The following is a 27,671-nucleotide window of genomic DNA, read 5'->3' on the forward strand; positions in this document are numbered from 1 at the left end:
AATTTTGGCATACACCTACTCCTCACTCACCTTCAGGTCTCCAGTGTGTGCAGAAGTAGCATTGTTTTCTATTTGGACAGGAAACCTGAGACCTGTTCTAGCTGCATTGCATGTGAAGCCTACTTGCTTTCAGTTTGCCTTTATCAGTTTGATGGAGTCTTCTGAAGAAACTTCAGAGAACGTGTCTGAATGCTGCCTGGGTTCTTCATGTGTATGATTTCAAGTGAAATTTGTCGCTATTTGACAATGTTGCTAATTGGCTTTGCTACAGATCTGTTGGTTTCTGGATTGCCCAGTGTAATCGGCACATGATGTGTAGCAATTCTTGAATATACTGTTATACATGGTATAGTATGTTTACAGCTAAGTTTTCAAATATAGAGTTGCACTCCATGTTATACAAAGCATACATTTTAAGTAAAGTATTTGGAAGAGGCAGTAAAGATCAACATGCTATGAAGTGCCAGAACCAATTGGGAGCACCAAGTTGCAGTTCAAAATGCTCACAGCTGTGCTTTAAAATACTAAATATTTTAGTATACACAGAAAGACGCACACTAAGGCTGTAACTACATACATATTTATCTGTGAGTTGGTCCCATTGAACTCAGTGATGGCATGAATCTGAGAGTGAAATCTTCAAGACCATGCTTCTGGTAATCCCCTTGGGGAAAAAGGCATCTCACACTGTGCCAACCTCTATCTAGCCAGCCGCTGCTCTGTGGGCCAGGAATATATTCTTGGTCTGGCAGTATCAGCTTCATTTTGCCAAGAGTGTGTCTACACACCTGCCCATGCCCCTGCATCCAACCAAGTACAGGAAAGAGAATGGCTTCCTTTGCAGATGGTTTGCTCCTCTAGGACAGGGGATTTTTTACAAAATGCAAAGGTGCAAGCTCTGTGCTTCAATTGGTTCCAACCCTGATCTTCCCAAAGGGCTGGGGTTAGAAAGACACTGGTGAGGGTTCCCAGCAGCCACAGTTCAGTTCTGCCCTGCTCCCATTACTATGTTACAGTCTCTACTCTCTTGGCCAAGGGGGAGGAACAGGATGAGGCAGCAGATCACATGGATGCAAGAAGAAAAGCATTTACCTGACTTGTTCTATTTTATTTAAGCAGCCTTGTTTCATATGATACTGCATCTTTGCTTGGGATTAGAGGGAAGGTCCCCATTTAAAATATATCTGAATTTATTATTATGTTGCTTCTCTTCCCTCTGCACTACCATTCCTAGTGGCCATGAGCTCCCACTGACTGAAGTCAGAGACTTGGAGTAGATATGTATAGGTTTGCACTGTAAATAAATTAAGAACTGTTTGTTTAATTTATCATAACTCACTACTTTAAAAAAAAGTATATTAAGGTTGGTTGTTAAAACTGCGAATACTAATTACTTCAACTGACACTAACAACTTGCTATAAATATACCTTTAATCAGAACAGTTATCCAATAGACTTAGTTCACTTCCTTTTGTGAACTAAGTAACAAATCATTCAATGGAGTCATAACACACTAAGGAATAGCTGGGCCACACTATTGTTCATAGGATTTACTTTCTAGTTTACTAGAAAAGCTGGCCTATGCCTACCCAAATGTCAACCAATCCTCAATTTTATTTGTCTTCATCAGAACAGACCCTCAGATTTTACTTCTGCTGCTGCTGCTTAGCAGTGCAAGCAAAATATATTCTGTATTTTCTTCAAAGCCTAAACTTAACGGATTTACTTCTCTTAGCAATATCTTATTCCACTATATAAAAACCATACAATTATTGTATAATGCCACATTCCCAATACTCTTGGCTGTATATACACACCCCCATCAATGCCAATATTCCAAGTATGACTGGTTTCAAGTTATGTCTCAATTTTTAGTCAGACAATTAGAGAAATGCACATAGTGTTGAAAAAAACATGATTTATACTTAGAATACTAATCACTTATCACAATAGCTAAATTGAACTTGGAAATAAAGCTATTTACATATTTATATTCGGGTTTATAAATGGCAAAATGCAGTAGGCAGGATGCTTATCTCACACCCAGAAAGGCCTATATAAGATCAGAGACTGAATGCAGGACTAAAAATGTAACCTTCCTTTCAAATATTTCAGCATTTTCTGGTAAAAGAATACCCAATTCATCCCAATGATTAGACAGAATTATACTTCACTTATGGCAAAGACGGATAACAGTACAAAATCATTGTGAAAATGGCATGCCTATTTTTGTCATTTTGTTGCCAACTAATACTGCTTTATTTAGAAAAAGGAAACAAAAGCACCATTCTGGTTTTAAATTTAAAATATACAGTGACTTACCACACCCCCAACTGTTAAGCTGTTAGAAAGAATAAAGCTCACCACAATATTGTATTCTTACTTCCCTCCAAAAACAAATGCAAGACAAAACCCTGTCTATCTGATCAGATTCAAGCCAGAACCAGCATTCATGCTAGCTGTTCCACTGCCAAGTTACTGTTTAATATTCATTTAATATGTCATTGCCCCACATAACCCAGAAAAGTTTTTTGAAAGTTTGATCAGGTCTGGCGTGGGCAGCGTCCAGAAGGAGCAGGAATGTCTAGAATTCTGCGCCTATCTTCATATTCATCAGTGTCTGTTGAATCTTCATCCTCATCCATTGCACATTCATTATGGTTGGTTTCCTAAATGTAAAAACAGAAGCTTTTAAACTCATCTTTTAGCCAAAGTTTCATTGTAAAACAACCCAACTAAATTTGATTATGCTTATGTTACCAGCTCCATCTCATGTTACTTGGAGTGACATTTATAGAGCTGGATTTGGCTGGCTGATTGGTCTAGATGGTTATTCAACACCATGTCTGGACCTGACTGAATTCACACTATAGCCATTTGAAATAAAGGGTACTTAGAGAGGGCTCCTATTGCTACCAGTTACAAGGCACTGTGCCTAGCTATCTTTAAGGGATTTTCTGCAGTAAGAAAAAGACAAAAGCACTGATAGAAAATGGTGTTAGAAGCAAAAGAAATGAGCAAGTTCACATGATCAAACACAGTGATACAGTTAAATCCCAGGATGTGCCAGGTGTGAAACTGCTGCCCAAGCACAGCTTCTTGTGTCTTCTGAATCAGGGTGGCATGGTGTGCTGGAAGAAGAAACAACCCTCCTATGGACTCTTACAATTGGGTTTCACCAGGACAGAATCATCTGACATCCACAAACTTGATCAGTCACCTGGCCTTCCTGTAAAAATCAGTGTATGGAATAGGGTGGTGGTGTGCTAAAAGCCTTATTTGAAAGCATGCAGTATTACTCTTGTATATCGTAAACCAGACTTTACTGGGATGTATCTCTGGTTCTTTAACAGACATTCTGAACAAACAATAGTATACAAAACTATTGAAGAATGTACTGAAAGTGATTTCTCTCATTATGTGAAATATTCTACAGTCTTTAAGTAACAACTCTTTAAACAGGCAATGTCTGTTAAACAAACAGGCAATTACTATTTTAAAGACAGGAAACAGAGAGAAATCAGAATTGTTCTCCCAGTGACTTGCTAACAGGACAGGGTTTGAAGTATTCAGGTTGATGCTTTATTTATAACTTTTAAAGAAGAGCAGTCCAAGGCTTTGTGGAAGGTTCATTTTAAAATGTATGTGTTTATTAAGGAGTTGACTACTCAAACATTATAGGTCCGATAAAAAATCCCTGAGCCTTCATTACTTCCCTAGAATGTTTCTAAACCCCACATGAAGCCTGTTCCCATATAACTTGTGCCAAACCATGTCAACCAATTTTCATAACAAGGCACATCAAGCGTGACTCTAACAAGCAACTTTTTCATCTAGAATACATTGAACAGAAAAAGCAGGTCAACAGATCACAAATGCACTGCAGCCATTAAAAACATCAAACATTGCATCTATCCAAAAATATGTTACCACATAGCTAAATACAGCCACTCACCATATGCAAAGCACTACAGTTACACATACTGACACGATATAAGGTTAACAGATTTGTTTTTATTTAGACTTCATATTTGGCCCTTTCCCTTTTTCAATTCTATTCCCTACTTTTAAAATAAATTCCATAGTCTTACAGATTATCTGAAATAGCTATTTCCCACCCCTACCATTTATCCTGCATCTACAATAAAGGTGTCTTTCCATTCCCACTATTGTCCAAGGAATATGCAATTTAGATGCTTAAAACTTGGCATGCATACTAAGGGTAACTTGGCAAGCACATTAGAATTATTTGTATTTTAAAACATTTAAACGTGTCCACCTATTTTAAGCGGGTAACACCATCTTTAGTCACTAGGTGGCAGATGTCTCTAGCAACCACAGCTTTACAGTCAGTACAGTTTAAAGGCAGCAGAGATTGTCTTTGGGACACAATTGCACACATTTTGAAATATGCAAGACTACTCACACCTTTTAAAAGATGCAGTTTGTACGCAAAGCATACGATCATTATTAAATCATTTTCTGTAAATCCAATATTAAAGTTACAGCCCAAAAACAAGTGTTTCAACTTACCATGCGTGCAGTAGATACCTTGAATGTTGGGCAAACCATATGAAATCTAGGAATGGTGACATTAAAAAACTTGTCTTTGTAGTAGAGACAATGGAATGTATAGTAACCTTCCATATATCCAGAAGTAGTGGCAAATGTGGTACAGCTAGTATATTCATAAACTCGACCAGGACTGATTATTGGAAATTCTCCTGCAGAAACAAAGCAAGCCAAGGACACCTGCTTTTAGAACCAAATATGCTTCAGTTACAGCCAAACTACAATTTACATTAAGCAGGACATTTTTAATGCTATCCTGACTAGTTTCCTGCCAAAAAATGCCCCCCTCAGATGGTATTTGCCCCTAAAGATGAAAATAGTAAAAGAAGAGCATTTTCATCAGAAATCAATGTGGGGGGCCCATTCAGATTGGCAGCAAGTTCTAGAATAGCACCCCAAAACTACTTTTTTCTTTAGTCAGTTGAAGTACACTTTAAACAAGTAATTTAGTATTTCATACAATCTAAACATCTTAATCCAAAATAATTCCCCCAAATGGTCAACACCTTTTAAAAATAATCCTTACCTACTACTCCAGGACCCTGAACCTCTTCTACATCACCTTTGGCATTGGTTATTCTCCAGTACCGACTGTCTAACTGACAAGCCTTCTCTGGAAGTGCATCTTTGGACATCTCAATTCTATAAAAACCCCCACAAAGCACTCATTTTAATGATATGCCACATATACAGAAAAGCATCAACACAAGCATTAGGGTTCTAAGGGAATGATCCAATGGCCCTTAGACACTGTCTGAGGATGGCTCAGACTCTCAGCTTCACAGGCAGAGACAGCACTAGGACCTCAGCACAACAGACTGATGCTCCAATCCCCCTCCCCTTACAGCCAGCAGAGAAAATACTGTACTAGCAGTTTTCCGAGATCTGTAAAGCAACCTCGAACAGGGGCTAAGGGGGTGTTTTGGGTAGGGGAAGGATGCTGGAGCCTACCAGGTATCCTGAAGCCATTCCAGCCTCCTTTCCTCCCCATTTGAGACACCTGTAGCTAAAATAACAGGGAGGATAAGCACAAGCCTAAGTCTGGGGACTTAGGCTTACCTCCATAACCTTGTACCCTAAACATGTTATCCAGAATTTTAACACTTGTGAAAGATACCAGTACTCTTGTTTTCTACTTCAAAAGCCACCCTATATGTGCACTGCAGTGACAGAAGGAGAGTACAGGGAACACGTCGTATAAAAGAAATGGAAAAATGAAATCGCAGGTACTTCGTGTATACCACTTTTTGTATATAATACACAACATTCCTGATGCCTGTAATGTACAGTGAAGAAGTGCTCAGCTTCTAGAACGCATCTAAATACACTTTTAGGTGTGCTTTAAAAAGTTGATAGCCAGGAAGTTGCCATATCTTTCAGATATGGCAGGCACTGATGAATGTATGTGATTATTATACTACAAAAGACAAAAAACTCAATAGCATTGGCAAAAAAGTCATGCTTTCTGCTATGAAACAAGCAAGATATGCCAATCTGACTGCAATGAAAAGTCAATTACCCAAAGCAAGAAATACTACACTAAGGGTTAGGATCATGAAACCTGTGCAACTGGTGTGCACTTATTACATAGGAAAGAGAAGGTGAGCTTATATTTTAAATAGTTTCCAACAAGTGATCAAGCAACTTTTCAGAGCTTGATGCTCATATATTGATGATATTAAAAAATGTTAGTTTATTGTTCCTACCTGATTCTGTAAGTGAAGAAATAGTGAGGTGGATGTACAGAACTTAATTCAGGTAGAAAAGATGTAGAGACGGAGACAGTAATATCTCCTGTCGTTGCTACACAATCCTTATCATGAACATATCTAGCAAATGAGAAAGAAATAAAAAAAAGTTTTAAGCAATAAATATTGAAAAACATACTAAAAGTCAGTATTTTACATTTCAATGAATATATTACATAATTCAAACTAAAATCTGTATAAACACTGCTATAAAATACATCTATCCTTTCTGCTATATATTGTTGTATTCAGATCAGTCTCCATACTTGGTTATCAAAGCTTATGCATGTCTCAAATACACGAATACTAACCATAAAGTGTTGTAATAGGTATTTCCTCATACTGACTGCACTACAAATTACAAATTAGGAACACAGTAGTTTATTCTAATAAACCAACAAATAGACAGCACAATACAAATGTCACTTAAATTCTGAAACAATCAGCAATCTCTGTTTCTATGGATCTCATCCAGCTAGCCAAACTGCTAGCACAGTTTGGTTTGTATTATGTGCCACTGTCTTGTATAGGATCACAGTATTACCTTTTATTTACCTGTGTATTCAGCAGACTGAATATGACAGTAACTGCCATAACCACACCATGTTAATATCCTTTGATTAAGTTGTAAATGATTCTCATTTTTGGACATATGCAAATGAACTGTTAGGGGAAATTGTGTGAATTACAACTGCTGGGATATGATTCAAGGGGAAGAAAATTATGACTATTAAGCGCTGACTATCTATGCTAGCTATGTACAATAATGGCTAAGTGTGGGACTCAGGAGATCTTGGTTCTGGTCCCCACTTGGCCATGAAGCTCACAGGTGACCTTGGGCCAGTCATGGATTCTCAAGTCTAACCTACCTCACATGTACTGAGGATAAGATGGAGAGGGGAAGGATTTTGTAAACTGCCTGAGGTTCCTTACCAGAAAAAAGACATAAATAAAATGCGATTTGCATATTGAACTAATTTCTCAATGTTTAATGTATTTATAAGCCCAGTTTTGGTTACTTATGCATTTGCAACAGTACTTTAATAATACGTGTTGCTTGAGGAATTTTACTAGCATGTCCAATGAAATCATTTAAAATTTCATAATTTAAGCACAAAAATCACTGAAAGCATTAAAAAACCCTTTTAGGAACACCAGAGGCTTTTATACAAGCACACTGATGACTATTTCCAAAGCACGAGAGAGCCTCACATTCCACTTGTGGACTTAAGTATGGGAATTCAGTATGGGGATATATTCCGTATATCCAAGCTGGTTTTTAAGAAGAGGGAAAGTGGCCATAGATATTCTTGCTTTCTTTGATGCAATTTTATTCAATATTTGTAGTGACAAATTGAAAAAAAATGTTACAATTGAAGGTTGTAGCACCTAGACATGTAAGCATTTCAAAAATTTTGACACCGAGAAGGGAAGTTGTAGTTCTCCATTTTTTCCTTTGGAAAAACAAGAACTTTAAGAATACTTTAAATATAAGTACTTCTTTAAGAAATTCAAATTTTATTGCTTTAGCCATATAAAATGCTTGATTAATCATTTAGTCTGCATATGAAAGTGCACTATTGGTTGTATTTATATAGTTTAGTGAGACCTCCTATGTTATGTTTCCCCAGAAATAAGAACTACTTCTAGTATACATAAGATTGCATACTCAAGTTTTGTACAAAATTTGTGAACAGAGCTGCAAACAGCTACATCCTATGTAATTTGAGCAGATATATTTGAGTTTTTACTGTAGAAGCAGGATGAATGGGAAATGAATCTTCAAATTTTGTAAAAAAAATTAAAAAGGCAAGCAGCAATAAACTACTGGAGTTCCTGCATGCTCTGCTCATAAATATGGCAACATTATCTAGGTCTGCAGCAGACCACAAACAACTCATGCATGGGCAACATACATCCCCTTTCCTAATTCTCTCCAAGCCCTGAAAGTTGTTCACTCCAATGGTGGCTGAAGAAGAATTGAGGTGAGAGCACCTACCTGCATACTGGGTGTGCCCAGGGGTTGAACTCCTGCTGAATACTAATTAATCAGCTTTGGCATCTTCCAAAATGAGCTCCATGCATGGGCGCAGAGCCCATGTGTGTGATGCACCGAGATCATAAAGAAGAATCTTAAAAATCATTTGTCTTAATAATCATTTTATTCATTCCAGAAAATATTTTAGTTTTTTCCTAGATTTTTCCAGTTTTCTGTTGGAAAAATTCAAGTTTTCAGAAAAAAATAGTTTTCCAGATTATTTTCCTGGAGGCTCATTCCTTTAGCTATACCCCAAGACATAACGGGTAAGTGCCGAAGGTACACTTCACTTTGTAAAGAATACCATGTTTCAAGCACTGGGAACCTCTTCATGAGGGGGGTGCTTGCTCTAACAGTCTGCTTTCTTTTGCTAACAATTTGTTTTCTACATCTATCCCTTGTAGCTGATGGTGCTTTATTCATTTCCTGAAGCAGGAGAAAGAATTTTGGGATCAAGGTTCTTTTAATAAAGAGCTACTACTGTTTAAATGCATACATTCCTCTTCTCAACAGGAGAAACAATTCTTCAATTGCAAATACCTTTTAGACTTTCCTGGTTTGTTTCTGCAGAATGTAGTGCAAATAAATTTTGTTTTATTAACTCACTCTCATGTCCATGCCTGTTACACTTTAAATTTGCTTTACACATTTAAGATTATTTCCCTTAGTCCTAATAAGAAATTATAGATCAGGTACTGTAGACTACGGCATAATACCTGAAAATCTGGTCTCTGATGATGGGAAAGCCACCTGTTACTACATTGTTTACGTAGGTGGTGAACCATTCCAAATAGGAACTACCTAAATATCAAAGAGGGAGAAAGATGTTACAAGAAAAGATAAAAGGTCAGTCATTGATTTGAAATGCTATTTGAGAAGTCGGATCTAGCACAGTAGGCAAAAAAAGATTATTATCACATCCAATAAGCATACCATTTGCTATCAGTGGGCATGTAAAAAGGGGTCAGCACAAAGCAGGGGCTTCTGTGTAATCTGTAAAATCTGCAAAAATATTCGTTTGCAAATTCAGTAAAAATCCCCAGTGGCTTGGAAAGGACAGAACATGCTCGAGGAGCTACAGAACACTGCAAGAACTGAGCATCATGAACATGTAACAGAATCTAGTGTGGGTTTGTATGGAAACTGCTCTCCTTGAGCCCAACAGCTTGTCACATCCTGAGTTGTGGAATGAAAGTGTAATCTCTCCCAGCCTCTCCAGGATACTACAAGGGAGGCTTGGGGAGCCTGTGGCCTTCTGGATGCTTGTGGGATTACAAAGTACATCATCCCATGTAGATGGTTGGAGCTGATGGGAGTTGGAGACCAGTAACATTTGGAGGGCTATGGGTTTCCTACCCTGTTGTACACTCTGGAAGACACAGGTCATATTCACAGACAGCAACAAGCAAATATTTCCAGTGTATCCTGGCCAAATGTGAAGAAGCACAGAGCTGGGACACATAACTTGTGTGCTCCTGCTTTCCTTTTTCCTTTGGTGTATCATTTGCTTACAAACTCTGGCTTAATTGGGAACAACTACACTGACTGGTTCAGATGTCATAATAAGCCATCATTTCCTGGAAAGTTTTACCCACTCACACAACGGAATGGCATGTGTGCATTAGCATGCTGCTTATATACTGTGGCTTGGTTTGCATGTAACAACAAAGCTATGGTGAGGGAACAAATTTCTCCATTGATTTTCCTTACCTGCCAGCCCCAGTTGTGGGCCCCAACATGTTTCCTTTATTTCCACTGAGTTTTATCTCACTCAAAACCAAGGAGAGCCAAACTATATGTTATACTAACTGCATTTAGTGAATTTTCAAAAAAGCAAAATAAACACAGCTGCCTTCCTCACAAAGCAAACAGAAGATTTAAGGGAGTCAGTCTTCATCAGTGGCATAGGGTATAGGAGAAATGAGTAAAATTTCCTTTATTGGCCCCTCCAGTTCTGATCTCTCCCATCTGCCTGCCAGCACCCCAATCTCCTAACCTGCAACTTTGTGTTTAGAAACCAGCCATATTAAATGAAGTGATTCCTTGAACTGCTTTTTATTCCTAATATGCAAACTTCTTTTTAATATGAATTTTCTATGTGGAGGTACTCTTTCAAGCCAGAAATCTAAATAGAAAATGCTCAGACCCAGTGGACTGATGGAAGACTATTCCCTGCCCCTAGTACAGAATCATAGAAAGTAGAGCTGGAAGGGGCCAGAAGGGCATTGGGTATAACCTCCTGCTCCGTGCAGGACTCAGTTAAAAACATCCTCCCTTCCAAGGATCATGTTAGTGTGGCATTTCATATATTTCTCTAGTACCTCTAATTTGTGAAACAGAACTTTCAATTAAAATGTATTTAATTCTAATTTCCTTCATCAAAGTACATGGGGAGGGGAGAGGAAGATAGCATCTTTCTCCTGCTACCTTTTCCCTGCAAGGTGTCTACCTCTTCACAGTGGAAAAGTGACAGACCTGTATTTACTCTCTATGTTGCAGTATAACTTAAGAAACAATGCAACCACTTGCAATGAAGACTTAACTGTTTCTTTTCCTCCCCTTCAGACTGTGCTATTTCGAAGCAGAGAAGGGAACATATCTTGTCCCAATTTCCCCACAGCTGCTTCTAGTTCAGCAGTACCACGGACCCACTAGGGGCTTCAAGGGAAGTGGGCTGGCATAGTAATGGTTAAGCACCATGTGCTTCCACTTTTCTTCTCTGCTTTTAACCACCCACAGCCCCACCTTACAAAGCAGCTGGTGCCTTCAGAGCACTTGTCTATTTGGCTGCAATTTAAGGTATAGTTTGCCCTCTAGTGGGTGAGAAATCTACTATAAACAAATACCACATCTTTAAGGAACTTGCACCAGTGGACAAGTTCTAACAGTAATACTGCAATTCAACTTGGCTTCTTTGAAATGTTTCCCATTCAAGTTCCAAAATATTTTTACCTGTAATGAACATATCAATTGCAGAAGGATTACGGGCCATTTGATCCTTTAAACAAAAAAGATAAAGTTACTTGAATTCTAAAAAGTTTGATTTTCACAAGGTATCATTTGCACTAAAAATATCTATTGAGATTTTCCAGGATAATTTTAATAATGTTTTTCCTCATTAGAAACAAAACAGCAGAATTACAGGGGTCATTTACATAAGTCAATGTGCATTCCCAGCTCAGGTATGTAAATATTTGGTAGATAAACACAAATTTGAAAATGTAAGGTGCTTCCAGACAGGGAGTCTAGAACTAACCGTCACATGGCAATGTGCAAGGTTGAAAGTAAAGAACAGAAAAAATATGAAAGATGTGGTAGAAAAAGAAAGATTATGACTGGAAGACAATGATGTCTGAACTCTGTAAAACTCTGTAAAATAGACAGAAATAAAACCCTTTCCTGGAAGCACCCCACATTTCATTTTGTTAAATTGATGATGTCAAGAAAATAACAATTAACAATAACCACACAGTACTCTGAAAACTTAATTGAAGATTTACCTCTGAACTGTATTGTTACAGCCAGCTTTAGACTCATTTTAAGGATTTAATTAGTTAATTCCCAAATGGAGGAGAACTAAGGCCTTGATATTTCACAGATGGAAGAGGTTGAACCAAAATATGTTTGGGAAATGGAAGCGTGGTTTCCAGGCTAACAGAAATTGTTTTGCAAACTGGAAGAGATCCCCCGCAACAATACCTCAAGGGATCTAAATATCAGGACACAAGGGAAAACAGGCTAGTAGCATAGATATATCTGCAAGGCTAAATGAATGCATAATTTAGAAGTTTTCTACTGGACATATAACTTGACCGCAGACTCAAGTATTTAAATTAACAAGATGTACTAACACATTCATCATCTAAGATTGTTGTTTCACAGGACTGTAAGAACAACCTGAAGGAATGTAAAAACAACCTTGCGATCTAACAGCCAAGGCAGAGTTGTATATTATTGCCAATTAAAAAAATGCTATGGTATTTCCAAACTCACTCTGAATAACACTGCTGAATGTTGGGTTTCTGCATCATGACAACCTACTGTGGGGAGCTAGTCACAGTAGGTTGTTGTGGTGTCTGAATTTCGACTGCTTCCTGAAGACACATGGTGGCTTCTTTTTTGGCAATAAGCCCTGAAACAGATGGCTTATTTGATTCACAGTAGGTTGTCATGCTGTCCAAACCCAGGATTTCAATTTCATCTTGGGCTGCAGGGATCGACTAGTGAATGGCTTGGCAAAAACTGCAACCCCCCTGCTGTTCTTTGCAATCTTGCCATCACCAGTGGCAGCCTCTGTACTGAGACTCAAGAGGCACTTCAGAGCTACTGTCACTGCTTCATCACCCTTTTTTAATTTCTTTTTTTTTTTAGCTCAGAAAATTGCACAAATGTGTTTGTAATTTTTTAATTATCATTTTTGTAGGTCTTTTGTCAAGTATGTTCAGTCTTGCACAGTAAATTTCCTTGTTTGTTTCAGCTGTCACAGGGAGCGGCAAAGCAGAGTAGGTAGTGAACTGACAGAATAGATTGCATATAGCTCAGTTTTTGAACAGTTGCCAGGGATCAATTGTCGAGCTATCAACTGAAAAGCACAGGTAAAGGTGAAAAAGCACCCAAAGTGAGTGTATTAAAGGGTGGTGGTGGGAGCAGTGGGATATAATTCCCTAGTGAAGTAACCCTTCAATTTTATGCGTACAGCTGACACTTCTCAGTGCTCTCCACCTTTTCACCACAGCCCCACATCTCCAGCTACTCCCAACATGAGAGGTATTGGCTTCATTCCCTTTTGATTACTCCTTTTCAACATGTTGTGCTTACTTGTGATTCACTGATAGTCCTAAAAGAAACAACCCAGAGAAGGTGGCCAAATGGGACAGAGGGAATGGGGATCCATGGAGGGTAGATGCAGGTAATGGCACCCCATGTTTTCTATTTCATTATACCACATGCAAAGGTTTTTTAAAGTTGGAAATATTTGTACAAAATTTTGGACATGGAAATATATACACATGTAGTGGCTTGGATGTACACAAAAATTGTGTGCCAATTGAAGATCTAGCAATCTGCATACCCGCAATAACTGCTCTTTTACTGTAGCTGCATAAGTTTCTTTTCCATGTACTTCCATGCATATTAACTTGTGTATATTTCTGTCAGGAAACCACTAGATGTACAGTAATAAGTACTCTACAAATAAGCCATGCAGAGCTCCCAGAAAATTGTGCAATTGTGTTATTGATTTATGCAATGATCTCATGTGCATGTTCTTATGAATATCTTCCCTGTTCACTTTCCTTGTCTATTGAGTGGTAAAAGAGAATGACAAAGAAGAATTAGTTACAAGGAAGGAAACTGACAAGGCAAGACTGCATATAGGCTAAATGGTGCACAGTTGTCAGGGGCCAACTGCAATGCTGTCAATTGAAAAGCTTCAATAAAGGAGCCAGGAGCTGCAAAAGAAGATGCATCAAAAGAGCATGGGAATGATGATAATACCTCCTCCTTAGCAATGGAGCCCTCTCAATTTTAACTGCTGAACTGAAGCTTCTCAGTGCCGTCTACCTTTCTGAAGAAGCTGGAGACTCAGGTAACTGTTGAAAAGATAGAAGGTACTGGGAGCTGTCAGTTCCCAGTTAAATTTGAGAGAGTTACATTCCTTAGGGTTACATATTGCCTCCCCTTCTGATGCACCTATTTTACCACTCCCCCACCCCACCAGTGTCTTTCAATTGACAACTTAGCAATTGCTCCTTGGCAATTGAGTACAAATTAATTTATATGCATCCTCACCTTGTTAATCTCTTTTAACTGCACTTCAGTTGAGTACAAATTCATTTATATGCATCCTCACCTTGTTAATTTCTTTTAACTGCACTTCAGTGTTCCCTTTGACAAATGAAAAAGACAATGGAATTGAGAGACTAACAACAGCAACAATGTAAAATTACAAACACAGGTGCACAATTTTTTAGGATCTTTGAGAACTGAAACAGACAAGGAATTAACCAGGAAAGACTACATAGATCAGACAGTAAGGAAAGATTGATAATAATGATAATTATTGCAAATAATTGCAAGCACAGTTATGCAACTGGGTTATAACTATGGCTTATTCAGAAAACAAACAACCCACCATGCTTGTATGCAGGGTGGCTTAGAATGATGTGCAAACATAGGCACTGTGTAAGCAAGGGAATGGACAGACGTTTCTATATGAGGGTAGTCAGCAGAAGTTCTACAGCCCAAAGACTGATTACCATGACAGCAACCAAAGAAATAATTGGGTATATAACTTTACGACTTACATTCTTGGAAATGTTTAATGATCAGTCAGGGAAAATCCAAAATTATATCATTAAGTATCAGAGACCCAAAAGTAAATTTTTTGGCAGCCTGTTTCTAACCAACATGTAAGATCTTGCTTCCCTACTTTCCATTTGCAGACTGCACTAGCACCCCCACCTTTCTACCAGTGATATCTCTTGACTATAGATCCTGCTGTATGAGAATTTCTTCCCATAGTTTAATCAATTAGCTTTCCACTTCTTTCAGAGCAGTTATAGCTGCTACTACTGCATGCTTACCCCTTCTCCTTTGTCATTTAGAACACCTGAACATTCCTGTGACCTTTTGCCATTGATGGAAAAGGACTCACGGATGAAAGACAGCTGACTTTAAAGATTCTACACACAAAATCCAGTTGTGCCTACCATATACTGCATCAATTTCATCTACTGAAGCAGGTGAGCAGCATTAATGTTGTCTAAAGGATCTATTTACAAGTCTTTCTTACTGGACATTGGTAGAAGATCTCATAGTTATTGCGACCCTCCACGCTCTCCAGAGCCATGTACTGACTCACTCCAGTGTGAATGCAAAAGGTTAGGGGGAGGCATTGTTTCAGTCCTAGCCGCTGCTGAAAACCATCAGCTGCCGTGTCAATGTCCAACAAATCCTCAGAGCGATAGTGATTGGAAAGTGCCATACTTCCCATCAACCTTTGTACCAACAAAGCAAAACAAAAAAGAAAGAAAGAAAGAAAAGAAAGATTTCTTAATTTAAAATGTGTAAGAAAAGTTACATGGTCAATAACAGATAAATTTCAAATATTTCAACCCATACGTAAGCAGTTGACTACTCAACCGTAATTACATTTAATTTAACTTCTTACCCTGGAACTACTAGCTTCTGGCCATTATGGATCCGAAATGAACATCGATAGTCATCAGGGAGTTTGCAACCGATTTGTGCTTCCACAGCATCCAGATCTTCCTCTCGAACACTTTCTGTAAGCATTCAAAAACTACATGTTTTAGCATATATCTTCAAATCATGTAAACAATGATACGTTGAATTATTTAAGACCCAATTCTAATCTAAACTCTTGAGTAAGCCCCATTTCAGACATCAGGTTTGAAAACTGAGTTTACAATCATATCCTTTTCAGGGTTTCTTCACACTTTACTTGTTCTGAAGTGGATATTAATGCTTAGATAAGAAACAGTGCACAAAAAACATAACATTTGAATGGGCAAATAAACCTTTACTTCTCAAACATACCCCTTAAGATTTATGCATCCCTGAGTAAGTAGCCTTCTTTTTAAACCAAACTAGAGAAATAACAACCTGATTTACTATGAGCAACAGCAAAATCTTTAAACATGGAAGGCTACCTTAATCATTTGTGGGCTAGATCCACTGAAATAATGTTGTCAGGTCCTATCTGGCACTAATTTAAACAAAAATATCCATCCTTTCTCCCTGCCCCCAAAAGTAAACCATCAGCATCACCTAGAAGAAAACATTTTCAAAAACTCATGAGATACAAATTGAATATTTTTACAACACAAACCTATAAATGCCTATTCAGAAGCATATTATCGGGTTGCAGCCTTAATGTAACAAAACCTAAAGTGTTATGTATCTCCAACAGTGATAATTCTCCCCAGTTTAGCAGACAGTTTTTCTGAAGTGCTAGATCCACAAGGCAGTTAACATAAATCCTTTGTCTGCCTGTCTGAAAAGGTAAAGAGAAACAAAAACCTCAACTGTATATTGGAAAATGAAGGTAAGATACCTCTTATGATTATATAGATTTGTTTTGTTATAAAAATACTTCTTTTCTAGCAAGGAAATGAGAGTTAAATGTGTATGTTTGGAGTTTTTTTACCCACAAAACAGAATCTAGGAAAAAGGAAATATATTATCTATTCCTCTGAGTGGGGGGATGGTGGTATTTGAAAAGCTACCTCTGAGGAAAAGGGGGTAGGACTGAGCGGGTAGGACTGAAGGAGGACTGGACCCAATGTTTTAACAACATTAACTCAGCACTTCCTTGCTGCACTGGCATGCACATGCTGTTTTAAATAACTACTTTATAATTAACTGTTATACTCTTTAAAAATCTGAACTGTGGTGGGGGAGGGGAGGGGAGAAAAAAAAACAGAGTTTACACAACATGACAGCCCACCCTGATAATAAACCAGGGTGGATGAACTAGCAGTTTTGTGATGTGTCCACAACAAGCTGGACAGATTGTGGGTACTTTGCTCCACCCTCCTTGTTCCTCCAGGTGGTATCCCAGGGGACACTACCGGGAGGAATGAGTCTCCTCTCTCTAACAGTTGTGATTGTGAGCCAATTTTTGCATGCCCTGGCTTCAAGAGAGTGCTGTAGCACAAACAGGGTTCCTGCCCTGATCCACTTCTAGCCTCAGCTAGGTCAACATGCAGGGGGTCATCTCTTTCCCCCTTGCAGTTACATGTTGCATCAGCTGAAGCAGGAAGAGGACCCCACTTTGCTTCAGGGCATGAACCCTCTTTGCACAATTGGAAAAAGAAGAAAATGCTAAAAATTTTATTTCTTTGTTTTCATGGAGCATATAAGACTTATACTCAGAAGTGCAATGGGAAAGATAGGGCAGCTGATTGGGCACCCCCACTTCTTGCTGCCAAGGAACCTTCTGGATCCCGGGGCAGTGCTAAGGAACAGATAGCCAATAGGTAGACTTCTTTGGGCAGCAGATGCAAGGAGATGAGGGTGTCAGATCTTCTCTGTGGGACTGCTCCATTCTTGGGGCAGAGCCACAGATTCCCACTTCCTGCCTGATAATCAAGGGGAAATCTCTTGTGAAATGGGCAGCAATGCCCCACCTGCTCTGTGTCAGAGCCCCAAGCACAAAGCAATGTGGTGGAGCAGACTCCCACATGCAGCTTAAGCGGTCCACTCTTGACCTGCAGGCAGGGGTGTCCGCTCCTTCTCACCAAGCGGGCACACAACCTCTAGGCAAGGAGGATCAGATCCCAGTACCTTTGCTGGCAGCTTGGACAGTTTATTCTAAAGCTGACTGCATCATGCTGCGGGGGAGTGGAAGCTTCTAATGGCAGCCCTCAAGTACAACTTGAATACTATGGAGGCAGCTGCCAGCAGTGCTCATGTGACAGCTGCTTGTCAAGAGTGGTTTTGGCTTCTCTTGTCAAGAGATTTGTTGGCTGTTGAGACTCACTCACAGTGGGTTGTGTTGTCTAGACTTGGAACAGTTCATGGGTTCTAAAGGTGGGTCATTTCAATTAGCCATCCCTAGTTGCCCTGCACATCCTTTCTAAAATTTGACCCTACAATTGAAGTACTTTTGTTTTTGTGAAAAATCAGAAATAAACATTTAAAAACATGGAATGCAGAGTGGAGTGGTATCTACCCACAATGAAGTAACTAGCACAAATACTAAAGCTGGAAATAAAGCCATAAATCCTTACTGAAAGAAAAACAGAGGACGACAATATAGGTCACACTGAAATGCAGCCATTTACAAACATTCGTTTCCAGTGCTGTCACAGTAGCAATGCTAATGACACTTCACTAGTGCAAAGCAACACTAGCACAACATTTAGCAGTAAATCACTGCTTTGCCTTGTTGTTGTTGTTGTTAGTCGCGAAGTCGTGTCCGACCCATTGCGACCCTACGGACAACATTCCTCCAGGCCTTCCTGTCCTCCACCATCCCCCGATGTCCACCTAAGCTCACACCGACTGCCTCAGTGACTCCATCTAGCCACCTCATCCTCTGCTGTCCCCTTCTTCTTTTGCCATCTATTGTTCCCAGCATTAGACTCTTCTCCAGGGAGTCCTTTCTTCTCATTAGGTGGCCAAAGTATTTGAGTTTCATCTTCAGGATCTGGCCTTCTAAAGAGCAGTCAGGGTTGATCTCCTCTAGGACTGACCGGTTGGATCTCCTTGCAGTCCAAGGGACTCGCAGGAGTCTCCTCCAGCACCACAATTCAAAGGCCTCAATCCTTTGACGCTTAGCTTTCCTTATGGTCCAGCTTTCACAGCCATACATTGCAACTGGGAAAACCATAGCTTTGCCTAGCAAGTGCTTAATGTTGTGCCAGTGATCTGCTTAGGCTACTACAATATTATTAGCACTTTTGGTATTACCCTATCATGTGTAGCTTTCCCTCAATTTCTGAATAAATGATAGGGTTAATGGGAAAGGTTTAATGGAAAAACAAATCCAGGCACCATATATGCTGGTTGCTGTGTGAATACTGACAAGCATTCTAAGGAGACTGCAGGAAGTGTCTGTCCATACTCTCAAGATGCACAGCATTTTGCTATAAAATGAATAAATCCTGTACACAGTCCTGTGATTTGCTAATGAAGAATCATACATAGATTTTACATAAAGATTTAAAAAAATACAAATAAAATAAAATGCAATCAAAGTCCAAAAGTTTAACGGTTTTTCTTTTTAGATAGTTCTGCCAAATCAAAAAGGCTAAAAAGGACAGAAATGCAGTCAGCAAATAAAAAGAAACACAGAAATGAAAGAATAAAACATGCAATATTAATTACATTGAGTAATTTTTGTTGCTGCAATATTCAACTAATTTAGAGTAATCTCTTTTGAGCTCTTATATATAAAATGGCACAGGTAACTTAAAATATATTAAGAAATATAGAAATAGTGGTTCAAACTGGCAAACAGATAAACAATACCTTTTAATGAACTAATCATCCGAGGACAGCGTTGCAACAAATAGTTTTCCAAATCATCCCAGGCTTTTTTTAGTGTTGGATAATAATGAATATACCTTCCTAAGTCAGCATACATATCTATAAAGATCGCCTTCCAGTTCTTATTTCTCTGAGATTTCTCAGCACTAGAAAGATACACACATATCATTTTAAAGTAGTAAACAAGTATATGGTATGTATATATACAGTTCTTTGTCTAAATTTTCCCCAAATTCATTGATTTGCACTTTTGAGTGGAAATTCTACTTCATAGTTTCCTAAAATAAAGGTAGATCCAACTGTATTTAAGCAACATCTATACTTCCACCACCACTTAGGCTGCAACTTGGTATGTTTTTACTTAGGAGTGAGCACCACTGAACACAATTATATTTCTGGGTAGATGTGTGTAGGACTGCACTATTAGGGAGCACTCTTGTAATCTGGAGACAGTATCCCATGAGCTACAGAATTGTTCAAAGGAACCTCCCCCCACCACCTCTGAATTTATAACCCAATCTACAACCATGCAGGGTGTTCTGTATGGCTGGCTCTTCCTTTTTTGTCCTTGTGGCTGGCTCCTCCGTCTTTCCCCTGCATCTTCCCTGACACAGCAGTAATTTCTACAATGGCTTCCTCAGAGGAAGGAAACTGTTACTGGGACATTCCGGTGCAGAGGGAGCGGCCAAGGATAAAAAGAATTCTAAGCTCTCTCAGTCTCTGGGAAGGATTCAGATGTGCTCAAGGAGATATCTAAATGTATAGATTGTATTTTTTAAAAATTCCTGTGGCAACTTTGTTCATTTTAGCTTGCTTTATTCATTTTTGTTTGTTCTGTCTCATTTTCTTTTTTGTATACCTGTTTATGTTAAGATTAAAAAATTCAAAATAAAAAAGAAGGTATCTAAATATTTATCTTTCATTTGGTAGGAGACAGAATAAAACAGTCCACAGACAGAAGAAAACTACTAGAAACTCTAAACTCCTGATGTCTGCCTGATGATAATAGCTGATAGGTGCTTCACTATTAAGCACACTTCATCATTATGAAAAAATGCACAGATTATGGGAGACTTTATATCTCAAATTGTACAAGACATCAGCTTGAGGTACAAATAAAAGAAACTTATCCTAAATACATGTGTTGTTTTTTTAATGCAAGTTGAAGGTTACAATAAATCAAACAGACTTTAGTATTTAATATTAGCTGTGCTATTCCCTTATAAATACAATTCCCATTCAATAATTTGTACAAAAAAGTGTAAACATCATTAGCACAATTATTAAGAAACAACAGAAGGACATGGTTTTACAAGAGAGAAAGTTACCTGATGGTTTGCTAATTATGTATGACAATGAAATCTGACACAGATATGAATGAAGAATGCTTAGTCAGCAGAAATGTGGGCTTAGCCAGAAAAAAGTAGGATGTGTGAATTTTCCTATAAAATGATTATACGTGCCTGTAAAATGATTGTGTGTCAAACTAAGCCACAATTATTCTGAATTTCCCATCCAAGCTACAGCATCTCATTTTTTGCATTGGGTGCAAGTGTGGTATACCTGTCACATGCCAAAAGTTTGGCATGCAACCTTACGCCTGTGGCAACATTTTGGGTTACTGCAATAAGGCGCAGTTCCAGGCAGAATTCAGCATGACAAGGACAAAGGCAAAACATCTGGCTCAACCCAAAGAAACAAATCTGAAAGTTAGTATGAGCTGGCAATTATTATGGCAGCTACAGACCAAAAAGCTATGTGACTAAGCTTAAGGTTAGCCTAGCATTGCATACTGGCTTATATTATGGGCTGCTTGGAGACCCTGCTAACTTACTGTTAATGGGCAGCATAGAAATGCGGTTGCTGTTGAGACATTCTGTTGGATTAAGTTGATCAGGGCTTGTCATGTGGTTAGACTACCCAGAGTACTAAATTAGCCTTTCAAAGCTCAAATGGGCGGAACATCGAGAACAACAACAACAACAAAAGGATCATTATAAACTATGTTTCTAATCAAGCTATTTTCTAGCTGAGTGTTTAGAGCATAGAAAAGGCCAAAATTTGATGTTTCAAATTTGCTAAGATTCCAAAAACTTGCAAACATTGAGGATTCAACCTAAATTAGTTTGTTACATCATTCAGCTTACTGAATGTATATGAGATGTCAGGTCCCCATTCAAAAGACCTACTGAATTGGATTGCTCTTAAAGAAAAATCCTATGTCCCTGGAAAAGAGTTCCAGAAACCACAGAATGGTCAGATTCACCTCATGAGTCCACATACACTGCTATGATATCAGCAGGAGGACCCGGAGTTCCAATCATCTGCCCTCTGGCAGCCCCAGGAGAAAGGACCATGCCAGCTCCTTCCCGAGATCATGAAAATGACCTGGAGGGAAGGAAAAGGGGATGTTGCAGTGGATGGGGAGGGGAAGTGAGAAGCAAGAATACAAGAAATCCTATGACCTTTCGCAAATCAGCTGAGTTCCTAGCAGTGTGCTCTCTCTAAATGGGTACAAATGCCCATCTAGAAGAAAAAAATATAAAATCAGAACAGAAGGGCCTCCATCTGGAAACACCCTAAGTAAAACTGTGCTGTACTAATTAAAGTCTTTATCTTATCAGTAATGCTAGTATCTTATCGGGAAAAACAAATGGTACTGTGTTGAGCTGATGTCTGGGTGAGCTTTGAGTGGTTTCAAGCTTTAAAAAAAATAATCCAAGAAATGTACATTTACCAGGCACACAGGTTACCCAGGCTAGGAAGGAAATGTTTGACCAACAAGGGGACAAAACAGGACATCAGTGTCCATTAAATTAGCATTATGCAGATGAAAAATTATAACTATTATAATTTTTAAAAGAATTACAATACATTCCAACATAGTGATGAAGATTGTGACCAGGTAATCAGTCTCTGCTTGCTATGTGCCAACTGATACGGGCATTTTGAAACTGCCTGCTCTTGTTTCTTATGGCAATTGATAAACTAGACTTCGGCAGGACAGTCCTTCAAATCGAGAACTGTCCTCTGCAAAATAAAACACATGACCATCCTAAGAGTTGGAACCACTTTAGTCAATCAAACGTCTATACTTTAGTCATCTATACTTACTCAGATAAAAGCCAGTATTTCTTACAGTGCCTCCGCCACAGTGGATCATGACTTGAAAGCTGATTTAATCTACGACTTACGTAACAGCAGCTGTAAATACAATGTCAATTTAATTTGTGTATCAATCAGAATAAAACAGTATATTACTTATTACATTAGAACCATGAACAATAAAGCTAAATAATTTTGTTTTAGAAAGTTGTTCCAATAAATTGTTTTACAAAGATCCTGACTACTAATTCATCTAAACAAACACATACCCTACTTTTATCTAATAACTAATTGTGAGTGAAAGCATTGGATTATTGTACATGGTGTGTGTGTATGGAACACTGTGTATTTTAAATACTAAACCACTGAAGGAAACCTATTTGGTTGAGATGTGTTTGGTATTGCTTCTTATTTGTAATATTGGAATTATTGCATAGCATATTTACATTCTTGTTCATTCTTCTTGTTTATAAGCCTACAAATGCAGAGATAAAAATCCTTATTGTTTTGAACATTTTTTTGTGGGGAGACTCCTACATTCACCCATTAGTTTATTCCAAATCATTTATCACATTAGTTTGTGTAGTTTCCATTAACACTCAGAAGTAATGAATGGCAATTTGCATAGACATAACTAGCAACAGATTATATTTTTCATTATGTCTGGACATTATTACCCTCCACAGTATCAGACTGCATCCATGTCCAGGGACAATTAGCATTAGGAACAATGCTAAAACCACAAGTGAAAGTTTAGAGGAGCTCTGGCTAAGACCACCAATGGTGCAACAGACAAGACAAGCTCAGCATACCTCCCCTCCTCTTTTACCATTCATAAGAATGCAATATTGTATACATCAATAAATTATCAGGTAAGGATACATAATTCAGTACCCAGCTGTCTTGAGATATAGTCCCATTATCTGACCTTTCTTGAAAATGGTTGCAGGCCGATTGAAATACACATTATCTTTGGTAAGATTTCATTTTGTTTCCATTTTGCTGCACTCCTACCTGTCATGAACTATTGCAACATCTTCTATGATATTGTGGGAATAGTAAAGGGTGGGTTTTTTGTTTCGTTTTTTGCATAAGTTACAGCAAGCAAGGAGGGTGTTTCCCACAATGGTCCATTATACTTTTTTGGGTACTGCAGCTTCTAGAGACAAGTTCTGGTTCTGCAAAAATATTTAAGATCTTTTTGTTCAAGATTTATTTGATTTTCATAATGAGAAGGGCTTTTTTGTTACAACTGCCACCTAAAGTTTAATAAACACATTTTAGTTTTCTTCTAATTTTAATAACATGCTAGGGTATCATCCAATCTGGCTGCCCATAACCTTCCACTGAGTGTCCAATGTTCTGTTTCTATCATCCATATAGTTTCTATTATTGTATTTAATCAACTTTTCTTGACATCTACTTTGGTACATATTTTTTCAAGTGCACATTCTCCATTTCATCCATGTTTTATGCTTGCTGAAAATACTATTATGAATAAACATGCTTAGAATTGTACTGTTTCCTAATTTAAATGGATTACTTCAGCTTCTGTTCTTACCGGTGTTTTTTATCTTCTGCTATAGTAATTTTACTTTCCCCTACTATTATCTGGATTTTCAACTATTTTTTTGTCAAAGCTCTAATTTAATAATACTTTCTACATTTAATTTTGAACACACCCATATTTTATCTTGATTGAGATAAATCAAATATTATATGAGCAGAACCTATTTTTGGAACTTTGTCTCTCTCCTAAATCCTCCCTGTAAACCCAAAGCCTACTATAGATGGTTCCCTAACCCTCTGGAACAGATTTTGGGTAAGGGGTAATTGGTTCTCTACCAGATTATGTATTGCTGGCATCTCAACCCTGATAGATTTAATTCATCATCTTTATTACCTTCAACTTCTGAACAGTTTCTTTGGTGTTTCTCTCACTTCTCTGAACCATTTATCTGTAGATATGATCAGAAATGCATTTTGTGGGCTCCAGGAGCTTCTTCCTTATAGCAGTCTTCTCCACAAAATGTTATTTGCTACTTAGTCATGTGCCTACTGACTTCTATTCACAGCTAAATTCTATCAGGAGTTTTACATGCCTAACCAATTGTGCTTTAGTGCAAATGTTGAGTTATCACACCTAAGCATCCTATTAAAAAACTTGACAATAAAAGATGCAATATTAAATGCACTTATTAGTACATAAGGCCCACTGAACACACTGGAAACTGCTTCTGTTTAACATGAACCTGTTTGTGCTGTAAGCATGCTAGCTGAAGTGCATTTAGACTGAAGTCTGAAGCAAATAGTATCGATGGTAATAGAATTGGCTGAGTATGGTTATGCCTGTGCATCATCACTGCATTCCTATTCACATATGTTTGGAATTAACCACCATTGAACATGTAGGCTTACTTTCAAGTACATATATAAAGGATATAACTGAAATTAAATTTTAATGTTCTCTATTTCTCCATATTTCATTTTTTGTTCTTATGGTAAACTTTTAACGATTTAGGAACTTTTACAGAAAATTCTCTTATTGCTGTTGTTAATAGCAGAGCTATAATCAATGCAGTTTATATAGCATTTTCTCTATTCTATAGTTATATTTTCTCTTCAGACTGTTCAAAGCATTTTCCTTGTCTTTACATCTTAAAGTCTTATTTTTTCTTTCACTTTTCTGTATATTTTCTACAGCACCATCCCCCTACCTGGTGGCCTTCAGAGGCACTTGGACCACATCTCCCAGAATTCGCATCCAACAGGGCCCTTAACTGGAAATTCTAGGTGTTGCAGTCCAAACGTTTCTGGATGGCACAAGGTTGGAGAAGGCTGTTCTACAGAACACCTGTCCGGATTTCCTTTCAAACATTACTTTTGTCTATTTCATAATCTTCCTTTCTCTATATGTGCCCTTTCTGCACTGTCAAACTCTATTTTTCAAATAATATTCTCTTCTTTTCCACTTTAGAAGTCTGTATCATTTTTAGGAAATTTTGTAAAAAACTAACCTTAACATATGGCTTGCATAGTTTGCTGAAATAAATAGTTGCTTTGTTTTAAATTCCATTCAGTTTACTCCCTACCCTATCATGTTTTTGCTTTTACAAGCCATTATAGCCCATTTTCAAAAGTTGTGTTCCATCAGTTTACACCTATGTATGCTATGGTTTACCTTAGAAAATCATCTAACTGTGCATGCTTAGTCAAAGATATTTTGCTGTTTTACTTATCAGAGAAGACACTTTTCCCATCTCAACAATCCATTATTTTCTTGTATACCCAAAGGGTCTCCTTGTAAACAGGGACCAGCTTCTGAATTCTTCCTGGATCCATCTTGCTACCCATCAGATTTGAACAGAAGACAACCATTTGGTAAAGGGTAAATGGGCAAAGCCATCACAACCATATGTTGTAACAGTATACAAAGCTGTGCAGTATAAAGTGGCAGATAAATAGCCCTGCTGATGTAAAGTCAGAAATGGTTCTACTGATATAAAGAGATACTCAAAGGCGAGAAAATAACATTTTGAATAATATCTGCATAATCTAAGGAAATTTACACAGGGGGGCATCTATTCTTTGCACCATATCCATCTCTCATTAATGCTTTGACACAGACAATCATAAGTACAATCTTGAAGTGAATTTGCAATGAACATAAAGCAGCAACTTTCTAAAACTTTTCGCGCATTATCTTGATCACATGTGAACTCCCAACTAATCCTTTGCCCACAAATAGGTCCTACTTTAAACCACTCTTGCCACTGCTGGCCCCATCTAAACACTTGCAGGGAATGTTCAAAATAAACATTACCCAGGAGATGCCCGTAATTTTTTTTTCTTTTTTTTTCAAATAAGAAACAACCTCAGAAAGGCTATGAGTAGGCAAGGGGAGGAGTTAACCCCCCCCCCGCGCGAAATTTGCAGAAAACCCTTTCCCCGGTTGATTTTCCAGAAGGAAAAGGGTACATAGATCCATGTATTTTTTTACTGCTTGTGGCAAAACAATTCCGAAGGAGCCAGTCGAGTGTGCAAAAGGTGACAAGGCTTAAAAAGCCCTCCCACTGAACAACGCAGACCCCCTGCTACTTTTTGCGGGGCCCTATTCCGCTTTGCACGCACACTCGCTCGCTCCTGGGAGAAGATGGGAACTGTCCCCCCACGGAAAATCCGACCAATTCGACGCGCTCTCTCCTCCAGTAAGATGATTTTAAAGGCCCCTCCGTATGGTCTCACTAGGACTTGCGTGGGGCAAGCACCTGTTGACGCAGCTAGGCCGCGATGAAAGAAACCTGTCCGTCGATACAGGAGCAGCTTGACGGGTTCTCTCAGGCTCTTGGGACCCGTGCCTGTCATGGCAGAAGCGTCCCTTGTGCAGTGCAGTGCAGTGCCGCCCGGCCTTGTCCTGCCCAGCCCAACAAATGCTAATGCGGAAAAAAGGGGGGCTGCTTTCTCGCAGACAGGGTCATTTCCTCAGCTGCCATAGCCACGCAACGCCTTTTACCCCCATTTCCCCCATGAACGCCTGAGAGCCCCACGCAAAACATGAACCCCTCTTGAAGAGCCTTCCCCCAGATACGAGATCCCTCCTGCACAAGCAGCCCTTGTTGTCCCCTCATTTGTGATGGCAGAGGTTGAAACGCCCCGCCGCCCACGCCCGCCTCGCCGTCCCCGAGGCGATACGCCCACCCTTCTTTCCCCCCGTGGCTGGCGCTGCCAAGTGCGGCTCGGGGATAAATAAGCAGCCCCGGCAAGGGAAGGGAAGGGAAAGCAGCGCAGAGCCATCCAGCCGGCCACGGAGCCACGCCACTTCCCGGAGGCGTCCCACATCGCGCGCCAGGACACCCCCACCTCATGAGATCCCTGTAATCCAGGAAGCTGAGGATGAACAGCAGCGGGTCGGTGGGCAGCAGCTCCAGGTTGAGGGGCTGCGAGTCCAGCTCTACGGACGCCGCCATCTTGACGCCTGCCTGGTCGGTCGGCCCGCCGCTCCGGCTCGGAGGCTCCTCCCTGCTTAGCTCGGGTTGGGCTGTGCCGAGGCCGGGTCCGTCGGGGCCTGCTATCTGTCCCTCCGGAGAGTCTCGCCCCCCACCTCGCGTTGGGGTTGTCGCGAAAGCGCCCCCGGCAAGAAGAGAGAGGCCCAGAGGGAAGTGGCGGCGACCCCACCACGAAAGGGGCCCGGT

At 39.1% G+C, this 27,671-nt stretch overlaps 1 protein-coding gene across 2 annotated transcripts; it reads right to left on the minus strand.

The window, feature by feature from the left end:
* Positions 1–1,898: 1,898 nt before the first annotated feature.
* FBXO3 (F-box protein 3) lies at positions 1,899–27,659 on the minus strand. Of its 2 annotated transcripts, none has more exons than XM_044435878.1 (11): positions 27,340–27,659; positions 22,489–22,578; positions 19,357–19,520; positions 15,530–15,644; positions 15,152–15,356; positions 11,311–11,356; positions 9,075–9,159; positions 6,279–6,401; positions 5,099–5,214; positions 4,534–4,724; positions 1,899–2,669 (listed from the first exon to the last, which is right to left on the minus strand). In XM_044435878.1, the coding sequence occupies exons 1-11, from the start codon at positions 27,444–27,446 to the stop codon at positions 2,544–2,546; spliced, it is 1,368 nt and encodes a 455-aa protein (XP_044291813.1). In that variant the 5' UTR covers positions 27,447–27,659; the 3' UTR covers positions 1,899–2,543. The 2 variants fall into 2 exon arrangements, with proteins under 2 accessions (XP_044291813.1, XP_044291814.1); XM_044435879.1 differs by lacking the exon at positions 27,340–27,659 and adding an exon at positions 24,383–27,301.
* Positions 27,660–27,671: the final 12 nt, after the last annotated feature.

Source organism: Varanus komodoensis, unplaced genomic scaffold, assembly GCF_004798865.1.
Source record: "Varanus komodoensis strain SLA01 unplaced genomic scaffold, ASM479886v1 scaffold3, whole genome shotgun sequence".
Classification (NCBI taxonomy): Eukaryota; Metazoa; Chordata; class Lepidosauria; order Squamata; family Varanidae; genus Varanus; species Varanus komodoensis.